The sequence below is a fragment of the Melanaphis sacchari genome, unplaced genomic scaffold, assembly GCF_002803265.2.
Source record: "Melanaphis sacchari strain LSU unplaced genomic scaffold, SCAv2.0 Contig222_pilon_pilon, whole genome shotgun sequence".
Lineage (NCBI taxonomy): Eukaryota > Metazoa > Arthropoda > Insecta > Hemiptera > Aphididae > Melanaphis > Melanaphis sacchari.
The window spans coordinates 192-13,307 of NW_020271099.1; the positions used below are offsets into that span (position 1 = coordinate 192).

The 13,116-nt window shown below is 30.1% G+C and overlaps 1 protein-coding gene across 1 annotated transcript; it reads left to right on the forward strand.

Annotated features, from left to right (window-relative positions):
* Positions 1-333: 333 nt before the first annotated feature.
* LOC112594239 (zinc finger BED domain-containing protein 1-like) lies at positions 334-3,718 on the forward strand. Its single transcript, XM_025338928.1, has 4 exons — positions 334-485; positions 1,607-1,679; positions 1,750-1,843; positions 2,178-3,718. The coding sequence occupies exons 1-4, from the start codon at positions 334-336 to the stop codon at positions 3,716-3,718; spliced, it is 1,860 nt and encodes a 619-aa protein (XP_025194713.1).
* Positions 3,719-13,116: the final 9,398 nt, after the last annotated feature.

A 13,116-nucleotide genomic window follows, 5' to 3' on the forward strand; every position in this document is an offset into this window, starting at 1 on the left:
TTTACTCATATCGATAAAAAAGTACTGGTATCGACACATTTATTTACCGCCAAAATTCATATCAGTTCAACACGGTGTATGTCGTATGATATACATTATATTATTATAGTCCGTGGTCGAATGTTATCGAAAATAAAGACATAAAGACTTGTTACTTGTTAGTTCTTAGTAGTAGTAAGTTGTCTCCTAATCATAACGATTAAGGGTTCGTTTACCGATATATCATCTATTTTTAAATATTATCTACTATGAATTCGGGAAAATACTCGAATACTGTATACGACAACAATATCGGGTCTTGCCGGTCAAAGTCTGAGTGTCCTCATGAGAGTCATGACTGCATTCGGCATTCCGCTGACCACATTCGATCGACTAGTGCCAGTGCGACAACTCGATCTACTCGGATTACTACTTCTTACTGTTACAACAATTACATATTTAAAATGTCGCCTCCAAAGAGCAAATGCTGAATGTATTTTAAAAAAGTTGACAAATTTATCGCACAATGCAAAATTTGCTCTCAAAATATAAAATATTGTGGCAACACATCCAATTTGGCCAAACATTTAAAAAAACATTCAAATATATTGGAACCCGGAACGAGTTCAACGACAAAAACTACTGCTAAACAGTTGAAATTAGCTTCAACACCTATAACTAATCCTGTTTCGACTCATAGGTAAGTTATTTTCAAAATAATAGTACTGTAAATTTGTAATCTGCCTGAGCAGTGAAATCTAAGTTATTATAAATTATAATACCAACATATAAGACTATTCATATAGCTGATGCTTAAGAATAATAAATTATTGCTTAAACTTGCTGACTCAATGAGTTTTTCAAATTATCAAAATTAACTTAAGCAATATTAATCTGTGGCTTGGTGCAAGAAGGGCCAATGTCATATTTTGACAATGTTCAGGAATTTAAAATATTAAATTGGCCAATTTTTAAAAGTTTGAACTCTAAAAATTCTGTTACTTAATTACATTTGTTTTTATTTCATTGTATGACACTCATTTTGTTTTTAAGTATAAATAAGTTCGTTTTGGTTTGACATTGGCCCCCCAGAAAAAATAAAAAAATAACTTTGGTTTGACATTGGCCAAAAACTAAAATTTAAAATAAACAATTTTTAATAATTAAATAACTTGACTTTTTTATGAAAACCTCATAATAATATATAATTGGTCATAATGTTAGTAACTCCCATATTTATAAACTTTATTAATTGATTTCGAAATGGCCAATGTCGTGGCTATAGATAATGTGGCCAATGTCGACATAGGCCCATAATAAATTGATTATTATTTTATCAATTATTGTCAAAAAAGCCAATGTCAAATCTAATTTGGTCATACAGCATAAGAGACATTGGCACTTTTAACACAAGTAACATAAGCAGATTTTAATGACATTGGTCAAATAATCTCATTTTTTTCAAAATGTGACATTGGCCTTTCTTGCACCAAGCCACAGATTTATTCTTAAGCATCAAATATGAATACGGTCCTAAATATATAAATGTAATATATTATATTATATATATATATATGATAATATAACTAATAGGTATTATTGTAATTCATATAATTTATTATTTCAGCAAACAAACTACTGAAACTAGTCATGTTGTCCTTTCCAAAACCGTTGTACAAGATACCGAATCGGAGACAGAGGTAATAATTAATAATAATAAATGTTTATATGATAATAATGCATTAATTTTAATAAATGATTTTATTTTAGGAATGTGTACATGATCCAAATTTGTTTACCGAAAAATCAGTGGTTTTAAAACGAACTATTATTGATGCGTTCAACCGAATCAGCTCATACGCAGGTATTTTAATTATTACTTAATATTATATTATTTTTAATTTGTACTGATATTCAGATTTACTAATTTACTAGTATTTAAAAGGTATTATTTTTATTTTTATGAAAACAACTAAAAAAATTGTCTCAAATGCTAAACAATAATAATATTAATATAGATAATCAATCAACTTATACCTGAAATGTATAATTATAATACACCTACTGGGTCAAACCCTGTGTATAGTGTATTAAAATTTCTGGGCCAGACCCCCTGGACCCCCCACCGTAAATCCACCACTGAGTATATGTTAATGTTATAAATAAGTAATAACAAAATTGTCTTTTTTGTGTTTCAGAGGGTGGTTTCAACCACAGGAAGATTACTATGTGTTTACTTTACTTCATTTGTAAAGATTATCGGTCTTTTGCGGTTGTAGAAGGAGAAGGGTTTAAAAGATTAATTAAAGAATTGGCGCCATCTTATAAGATTCCTTCAGTTACAACGTTGAAAATCACTCTGGATAATAAATATGCGGTCACAAAGGGAATATTGAAAAGTTGTTTGTTGGCAGCACCACATGTCAGTATAACTTTTGATGCGTGGACTGAGACAATGAATGAAAAAAGTTTCCTTGGTGTGACAGTACACTACCTTAAAGATATTTCTCTCAAATCACATTGTTTGGCGGTTTCAGAACTGAAAGAAAGACACACTGCACAATATTTAAGTGACATTATTCAAAAAATTCTTTCAGACTGGCAAATTGATAACAGTAAAATTGTTACTGTTGTAACAGACAATGGTGCAAATGTAGTTGCTGCCGTTAGTAAAACATTTGGTAAGAGCAGACATACCCCATGTTTTGCTCATACCATTAATTTAGTATCAACGCATACAGTTGGTCATCAAAATATAAAACCTATTATATCAAAAGTTCGAGAAATTGTAAAATGGGTGAAAAATAGTGTCATAAACAGCGACCAATTGAGAAAAAAACAGGCTGAAGCTGGAGTTCCTGAAGGAAAATTCAAAAAATTAATTTTAGACGTTGCAACACGATGGAATTCGGTTTTTTTCATGATTCGAAGATTTTTAGAAATGGTGTCTTTTCTAAGCCCAATTCTACTAAACGATATAACTGCGCCTAGTATGCCGACTGCCATAGAAATGAATATCCTTCGACAACTACTTGAGTTACTACAACCATTGGAGTTTGTCACAAAAGAATCCTCTGGGGAAAATTACATAACCATTTCAAAAGTGATTCCCATGATTAGCTGCTTACTAAAACAACTGGCCCAAATCCAGCCAAGATGTGATGTGTCGTCTGATATAAAAGATGTGTTGCATGCAGAAATAGTTCGTAGATTTGGACTGATTGAGCAAGTTAAACCGATCGCCATTGCCACGATTTTGGATCCAAGATTTAAAAATCTTCATTTTACCGATCCAGTCGCTTGTTCAAGTGCGATGGCAGAACTTAGAAGACTATCTAAGCCAGATATATCATCCAGTGAATCGGAAGGGGAGGTGACCACTTCTTTAGAAAATGAAGAAAGTTATGATTTTTGGGCTCACCATAAAATGTTAGCTCACGGCCAAAAAAAGAAAAAATCATCTTCATTTGCAAATGATGAATTATCTTTATATCTTTCAAACCCCGTATCTCCACTGAAGTCCAATCCTCTAGAGCTATGGGAAGATATGAAAACTGTTTTCCCTATGTTATACAAACAGGCAAGGATATCTTTTACTATGGTTGCAACGTCGGTTCCAAGCGAAAGACTGTTTTCCAAAGCTGGAGGAGTTATGACTAAAACAAGAAATCGTCTAACAGGTTCTCGTTTAGAGAAAATATTACTGTTAGCAGATTTACCTGAAGACCAATGGTTTTGACTTTTGAGTTATTATAATTTTTTAATAATAATAATATAATATAGTTTGTAATTTGTATTTTGTTGTTTTGTATTTGTATTTTATATTTTTTTCGATACCTAATATATAATAATATAACTACGATACCTACTTATAGTAAATATGATTTTCTTGTATATTAAATGAGTTTTTTTTATGACGGGGTATAATCAGAGATGTGTTTAAACACCAGTCTTGTAAAAAATTGCTTTTTTATATAGTTATATAGCCTTGACAATAATGCTCTTCATAAATCATAACTACTTTTAGTTAAATGTTAGAAAAATGTCATATTCTAAAATAAACCAAGATTTTGAATTCTTTCTTAAATTGAAAAAAAAGAATGCAATTAAAGATTAAAGCCCCATTTACACGGTGACAGTACTGCCGTGACAGTTCTTTAACATTGAAACATTAACTGTCACCGTGTAAATGGGGCTTTAGCGTAAAAAAAAGGTTTTGTTCGATACAATATAGTCTCATACAGTCATTTCGGTCCTTTTATTTCGATATTTTACTCATATGAGTATTTTCATTCGATTCGATACCAATTACCAAGTAAAAGTATCGATACTTTTCTTTCGATATCACGTCCCTAGGCATATAGTGACGTGCGATATTGTAGTTCACTACGTATACAGCTGCAGCACGTCGGCGGCGGCACCCAGCCGACATCAGCGCTGTCTGTGGCAACAGACATGCGCGAGCTCGACGAGTTTTCGTCGATCGAGTGGGCAAGGTTATTCTGAATAGACTATAGTAAATAGGTATGTGTAATCATGACACTTACAATTACTTTCAGAGATAGAACTTGAGCCATTTGACACTGAAATTAAATCAGATGACATTAGAGGACTCTCACCCGCAGTAGTTCCACTTGCAGCTATATAAAATTGGGAAATATTTGTATTTTATTAAGATAATATTTTTAAACGATTAACATGTTGGAAAATAACAATAACACAATATATTATATTACATAATGGCAATGTTGGTGGTACAGGTAACTACAAAAAAACATTTTCCAGTTTGCGTGAACATCTTGCAGTTTCTTTTCGTTTTTTAGTTACTGGCTGTACTGGCGATTCATTTTCAAAACTACTCTCAGAAGAGTCTGGTTCTGACCAAGCTTTTGCCACTTTTTTTGCTTGACTTTCTCTTTCTAAAAATATTATGAACAATAAATTCGAGATTATAAATTAATAATCTATATATTTTGGTATATATATTCTTACCCTGATACAGTCTTTACATTGTTACGTACCGTGTTATTTTACACATATATATTATACGGAGAGGTGATGTGTATACCGATGGAATAACATATTCAAACAGTGTAGTATCGAATGGCTATGGCGATCACCTGCACATCGTGATATTTAATATAATGAATAAGACATGATCACACGTCCTGGACTTCTCAGAAATGATGAGTAAACGATAGTGTTAACATTGTACTATTTAATATGACAATCAAGACTTGATCACACGTCTTGTAATTCTTAGAACCGATGAAATCAGGTGCGTTTCGCCAGCACTGCCACTTTCGAATTTTAATATCAAACATCGACAGTATTATGTACTTTTTTTTGTACAATTTTGTACAACTAAAATTAAATTTTGTACACCCCCCCCAAACACGACCAAAACCGTTTTTCCTATGCGCGTGCTGGAGAAACGTTTCCCCAGCACTGCCAATGTCGAAAATCTACAAAATTCAATTTTAATCTGTACAAGTATTATGTACTTTTTTTTGTACAATTTTGTACAACTAAAATTAAATTTTGTACACCCCCAAAAACACGAAAACCGTTTTTCCTATGCGCGTGCTGGAGAAACGTTTCCAGCCTAGCAATGTGAAAATCTACAAATCTACTTTAATCTGTACGTTATTATGGCTTTTTGCAATTTTGGCAACTAAATTAAATTTTGCACACCAACACGACCAAAACTGTTTTATAAGCGCTGGAGAAACGTTTCCCAATAGACCAATGTCGAAATCTACAAAATTCAATTTTGACCCAAAGGTATATTAGGTATTTCAGGCTAATTTTGTACAACTAAAATTAAATTTTGTACCCCCCCCCCCCCCCCATACACTACCAAAACCGTTTTTCCTATGCGCATATTATTATGTACGATACTGTCTATACTTGTGTATATTTTAATTGAATGATGATACAAATATGAAATATATAAAACGTAGGTAGTATACTATTTTATTCCTATTTTACGTAATACTTAATATACCTTCCATTCTAATTTATTATTTATACACATCTTATCATATCTTTTTTTATCCAATAGATAATGATAAATACTTAAATACTTATACTTACTTTCATTCTCTTCCGTATTTAAAATTATATCATTGATATTTGATATACCATTTAATTTATTGACGTGAATTGATGTGATTATATTTTTAATACCAAAAGTCCGAAATGTCAATTTATCATTTTCTTTATAAATCTATATCAAATATTTTGGTAAAAATAAAAGTATTTTTATAATATTTATATATTTTTGTATACAGTTATACGCTATGACGTGGTTTAATTAATAGGTTGGTAATAATATGGATGAAAAGGATATTTGATGTAAAATAAAATAATTTATATTTTTTGTATACTGTTAACATTGTTTGTTGGCAGTGTTGTTTTTATTATTTTTACATAAGATTACAGAAATATAGAATCATTATTTACTGAATGTTTTACTTAGTGTATAATAGTAATTCAACATTTACATTTTTTTTTGTTGCCGGTTTTACATTTTCTTTTAGATCATCGTACAATTCCCAATGATCGTTTGACCTATATGCAAATCCTTTATAATGTCCACTTGACACTCTTAAACCTGTACGCTGTCCTCCTTCAAATACTACAACACCTCTCAGATAGTAAATTTTATTTTTTAAATTCAGAGTTTTTGGAATATTATCTAATGTCATCATTGTTTCTTTTGCATAATTTTGATGAATTTGATGAATTTGATCTATGTTTGTTGCACTTGTTGACGAGTGAAAATCTGTAATAAATAAATAATAAATCAGTATTCAGCATATTAGAAAATTATAAAAACCTAATACATTTTACTTTACCTCGAGGAAGAGACACTAATTCCACCAATATATGCGTCATTACGCTTACCGTTAGATATCTTTTGGAATCACAGTTGTCACAGTTAATTTCCTCTCTTTCCAAAAATGTGTCCATTGATTCTTGAATATTAATATGACCATCGAATGCAATCAGTTTGATAACCTCATAGGTATGTGGATCAATTGAAAATTCTGGACAGATGTAATTCGAACAATAATTTGTTGTTTTATAAGATGGCAATGTTTTCAACAATTTGCTTGCTGTTGATGATATCGTATCCATTGCATCTATTGTTTTTACATCACCAATATATTCATTATCAGACAAAAAAAATGGAGCCAGTAATAAAATACGTTCTCTGTTTATATTTTTTTTCAGTTTAGGACATTTCATCATGTTAATAATAAATTTCGCAGTTTTATTTTGCTTTGCTTTTCCGGATAAAAATTCAAAATAAATACTACTATCAGCTGCAGCACATGCTAAAATACTTAACAAGGAATCTGATGAGCAGCTGTTGTCTAGAATAATTTTACCTAATCTTGGAATGTTGTATGGTTTATTACGAAATGTATTGCCATTCTTGAGAAATACAATTACTTTTCCAGAACCTTTTTCATTTAAATCGACATGTTCAAATCCTGGCTGTGGCATAAGATACGATTCAGCAGATCGACATTGTGATATAGTCGTTGATTTTTGTTTTTTTTGCCAATGTTCAACAGCTTCACATTCTTTAGTTTTCTCGGCGCATGTTAGACATATCCGTGATTCTCCAAATCCTTCTTCGCTGAGTGTATTCTTTACGGAGCAACCAAATAGATGCACTGGTTTGTTACAAATTGTACATCTATGTATGCCCGTTGGAAAATCTCCATTTTCACATGGTAAACAAGACATTTGAATAGTGATTTTTTTTTTAATTGTATTATTTTCATTTTCTTCATAAGGTTCAATACGTTTTGTATCATTTTTATCAATTTCGTGTTTATCAAGTAGCTCATTAGATTTTTCTATCATTTCTGTATCTGGGTAATAATTTATACTTTTAATTTCATTTGAGGAATAATTTCTATTAACTAACTCTTCATGTACTACACTTCTACTGTATTTCTCAATAATATTATCATCTGTACAATAATCTCCACCAGATACTGTTTGATTGTGGTTCGGCAATTTATAATTATTATCTTCACTTATATTCTGTTCTTCGTATTCTTCATTATTAAGTTCGGGTGTAACAACAGTTGTAGTCAATGACTGGGAGTCTCGTAATAGTAAATGATCTCCATTATAATATTGTAATAGCTTTTCTGTAAAATCATCTACTCTTATAGGTAATTTATCTGCTTCAAAAACTCTATTTTTTAGCTGATTAAAATTGCATTCAACACGACTACTTGAAACGGTAGCATCTCCATACCCAAAAGCTGTTCTCATAATCCCGGACCAACAGGGATACAACTTCATGGCCTTGACTATCAGTGGAACCAATTCGGGTATAAATTGAGCGTTGTCGTATTCGCCTTCAATTGTTTCAACTTCTAATTTACAATTATTTGCTATTAATGAAGCCCAATTCATAAATGAACTATCAAATTTATCATTACTGTTTTCATCAAAAGGCTCTTGATCATTTATATTATTTAACATAATTTCTTCGATTAAATGATCAAAAGTTTGTATATATGATGATTTATTTGAAATCAGGGTCTGAAGATATCTCTTACTTATAGCGCAAGGTGTTTCTACTGAAGTATCTGTACGTACTAAAAGTGGGCCATCATACTTACTCAATGCTATTTTAAAAATAGCTTCTAAAATTTCTTTTGTTTCTTCCATCGACGTACAATATATCAAAAGAGTCATTGATCTCACAAATAATTGTTTCGTTCTGGGAAATTTTGATTTATTTAGTGGACTCCATTGCGTTATTAATTTTACAAAATGATTAATGTCATTCCTTACGTAACATGATGGTAAATTATTTGAATTGGTATTCATAATTATTTGAAAACATGTAATTAGATAATTTTCAAGCGAATCGTATTGGGTGAATGATTGTACTAGTGCTGACATAAGAGCTAAAGACTGATCAGAAACAACCATTTTAGGGGCTTTGACACCACATTTCAACCATCTTTTCAACCACATGCATATACTTAAAGTATCGTGTTGCTCAGATATCATCGATAACACTGTGAAAGATTTCCCATAAGCTTCCATTACACCTTCGTATAGAAACAAGTGGTTACTTAAATCATTATCAGGTCTTTTAATCTTTCTACAACATCCACCAGTCGCATCAAATGATATGCATGGAGTATCTATTTTTGAATACAATTCTTTGTAAATTTGTATTTGCTTGTTACTCCATAAATGAACAAAAAACTTGTCGTAACCAATATCATGGATTGCTGAACCATAAGCCGAATTGTATTTTATCATTTGTATAGCTATTATTGGATCAGAATGTAACCGAGTTGCAGAAATTGCTTTACTTTTAGCAGTCCTTAGTGTTGATAAACTTGGAATTTGTGCAGAGATATTATCACCTGCAATTTATTTATTCCGATGTTTAATTAGTTGGAAAAGAAGCGAAGAAGATAAAAATAAAATAAAAACCAAGATCTAATATTTTTGTATTTTTTTAAACTATTAAATTTGATAATGGAAAAACTATATACCAAAAGAGAAACGGAATTAATTCAAATTATAAAGTATTGTAGTGATTTTAATAAAATACATTTTTTTTAAAAAAATGAAAATACATTCGTTTGTAAAAAAAAATAGCACACGCCAAAAAAATTTTTCATAAGTTAAATCTGTCAACTTTTATTTTATACTTTTATATATTATAAATGTATAACTATAATCTACCCTATAATAGTGCTTGATAATTGTTGTTATTTTTTTTTTTTATTTATAAAATATAAAAATAAAAATTCGGCCAATTAAAACTTACAGTAAAAACATGTTTAAAATATAACTTACCATCACACATTAAACGGGTAGCTTCATTACGCTGGAAAACTGAAGGGTTTACATGTGCATCTAACATCGTAGTTAATGCTCGTGTTCTTTCGCTGCCATGTAACCTCCGCTTTTTTGAATGAGGAATATCATAAGTTCCCGAATAAGTGCATTCCATTATCACTCTATATAAACACATACAAATAAATTTTTTTTAACGAAAATACACATAGGTATATCTAATCATTGGATGACTAAAAGATATAAGTAGGATATATAGATGGTCTATAAATAATAAATAATAACCTAATATTAGCCTTAATATCTCTGTGAAAACAAAGAAACTGTGTCAGTGTAAAAAACATCTTACCTCGATTCTGTGTCTGCTGGAATATCTTTAACAACGCCGTCGAAAATCGAGCCACAATCAGAACAACGGCCTCGAGTTGTTAAAAAATATTTACCAATTAAACTAACATTAGCTTTTTTAAAAATCAGACAGCAAGGTAATTTTGTATGTAAAAAAAAGTGCTCTTGTAAAATGTTAGTCCACTCAAAAGGAGACATTACTTGATACATCCTAGGTCCTCTCTTACAAGTATATATCTTACTAGTAGGACGAATTGATTGCCACTCGTTAATAGAAAATGTAATCGAAAATATTAATTCTGCCCCGGTTTTATTATCGTCTTCATCTTCTGAGGTACTACACGAAAATGGTACTAAAAATTATAAAATATAATTTTAAATTCTACTCAACTGTAAATACATTATGTATTTAGAAAATTTGAAATTGATTTTTATAAATATATATATAGTCATTAATTAATACTATTACTATACTATGTACATAATATTATGTTTCACTTAATAATATTTATCATTACATTTTTTGTTATTATTGAAACTCCAAAAAAAATTGTCAAAAACTCAACGATAATTATAATGTTCATGAAAACATCTATATAATTTTTAAATATGCCAAAAAAATGTACTGAATAATTAATAAGCAGATGATTTTATTTTAATTAAGTTGTTTTTTAAATTAGTAAATTCAAATAAAATTAAGCATAAAATAGTGTTAAAAATATAAAATAACATGAACAATTTAAAATATTCAAGTATTTAATAATATTATATGCAACAAAAATATTCAAATTTTATTATTAAATCATCTGAAACAATTTTGTGCCTCTAATGTTGTTGTTATTATATAATATAAGTATAATACCTACCATTAGTACAGACTTCTTTGACTTCTTTTTCAACTAATGCTGCCAAGTCTGTCAACCCTAATTTTTGTTTTATACCTCCACGATTCAATGCAACACGAATTCGTATAGACCCGGGTGTTTGTTGCTCCTTATACTTCGTATTAATATTTTCGGCAATTTTTTTCCAGACGTCTGCTTGAATACCGACTATTTCTAATAAATTCATAAAAAGGAACTGATTTATTGATATAGACCTTTTTATCAATTTAAAGTTCACAACTATTTCTTTCATTGCGTCATTGCGTGTATTATACAATAGGTTCATTAAACGATTCAATTAAAATTTGGTGGTAAAAAAATAATCATTTGACTAAAATTAAATTTGAACATGTTAAACTGAACGACAAACAAACATAATAAGTAATAATATTATTCAGATATTGAAAACAAATGACTATATTCAAATAAACAAATCCAATAATACAAAAATATTACCTACTAAAGAAGTTTATCATTCGTTTGTCAATGAATTGTTTAATAATTTTACTATAAAATAATATTAAATTGAAAAATTAGTTCTAAAGCTTTAATAAATTATTACAAAAGTATATATCAATTAATTGAGTATTAACCAAATTATAAATGTTTAAACAGCCAAAGTCCTAATATTCACATAAAAGCGTGTGCAGAGTAGTCAGTGGCGGCGATTATAACGTCATGCGTATTTTTTAAAAGTACCATCCAACTCAACAATTTTTTTTTTTTGCTTAAATTATAGAAGATAATAACGTACTATAACGAAAAAAATAATACAACTAAAATTCGTTTGTGCAATCCGTTCGCTAATTACGGTGAATTTTGACATTGCGCGTGACGTCACGGATTCGTACGTCGTGGCGGTTGGAGGTGGTGGTTAGAACCACTGTCATACCACATAAGAGTACTGATAGATAATAATATTATGCGAGTCTTCACTTACTTCTAGTTTTAGCACGTACGTTGCGCCAGCACCGCCCATTAAAAAATTTTGACTTTTTATTTCATCAATATTTAGTACGCAATTAGCATGAATTTGCATGACTAATTTTGCAATTTGCACGACATCGGTGTCTCCGGAATCGTAAATTAACGGCGGTGCTGGTGAACATTTCGCCAACACCCAATACAAGAATTTTTATATTTTTTATAACCATATTAGCACGCATTTAGTATGAATTTGACGACCATCGCCGAAATTCGCTATTGATCGTCACTTCCGTTGAAATCTCAACCAAAATCCAATAATTCTGGGCTGTATAATATGTGACTCAAATATCTTATCGTTGATCAATCAAATGTAAGCGTTATCTCAATCTTTTTAAATTAGGTTATTTTGTATTTTCTGAAATTTTCATAAGTTTTGTCAAGACACGTTTTATTCAATCATGATTTATTTCTATTCCTAAATACATAATTTTTATTGAATACGATTATTTATATTATAGATTGTCCATTAAAATGATTATGTTTTATTAATTACTAGGTGTATTTACTCAGGCTTTATTTTATAGATTTTTATTCAACAGGCCTTGATTGAAAAATATTTAATTACAAGTGTGTATAACCTTAAAATGTCTAGTTGAATAAAAATCTATAAAAATACCTTCTTAAAACACCTGTATTTAATAAATCTAAAATCTAAATATTGGAATTTGTTGGACCCCCACCTTATCCCACAATATATTTTGTATCACACCTAGCATTACATTTTATTAGAACCGTTCAAAAACCTTCCAACAATGTTCAAGCGGACTTGTAGGACATTGTAGGACATTTGTTGGAATTTGTTACAGGAATACATCCTCCCACCATTTAGTTATTCAATGTCATTAAAAAAATATAAAAATGAATTTTAATAAACCAATGGCATGGTGAAGCATTTCTCCAACACCGCCAACCACAAAGAATTTTGCTCTTTTTATATAACCATCATTTGCCTTGCTTTTTGCATTGCTGGAATTTGCACGACCTCGCCGAAATTCGCACGGTAAATACTTTTCATTGCAGAAATCGATTCAATAATTTGGGCATTTCGCCAGCACCACTTAGA

Bases quoted from the DNA above. Each gene is read 5' to 3' on its own strand.
- LOC112594239 (XM_025338928.1), top strand. From the start codon at position 334: ATGACTGCATTCGGCATTCCGCTGACCACATTCGATCGACTAGTGCCA. The intron at 486-1,606 runs GTTGACAAATTT...TTATTATTTCAG, and splicing joins GCTGAATGTATTTTAAAAAA to CAAACAAACTACTGAAACTA. The intron at 1,844-2,177 runs GTATTTTAATTA...TTTGTGTTTCAG, and splicing joins CCGAATCAGCTCATACGCAG to AGGGTGGTTTCAACCACAGG.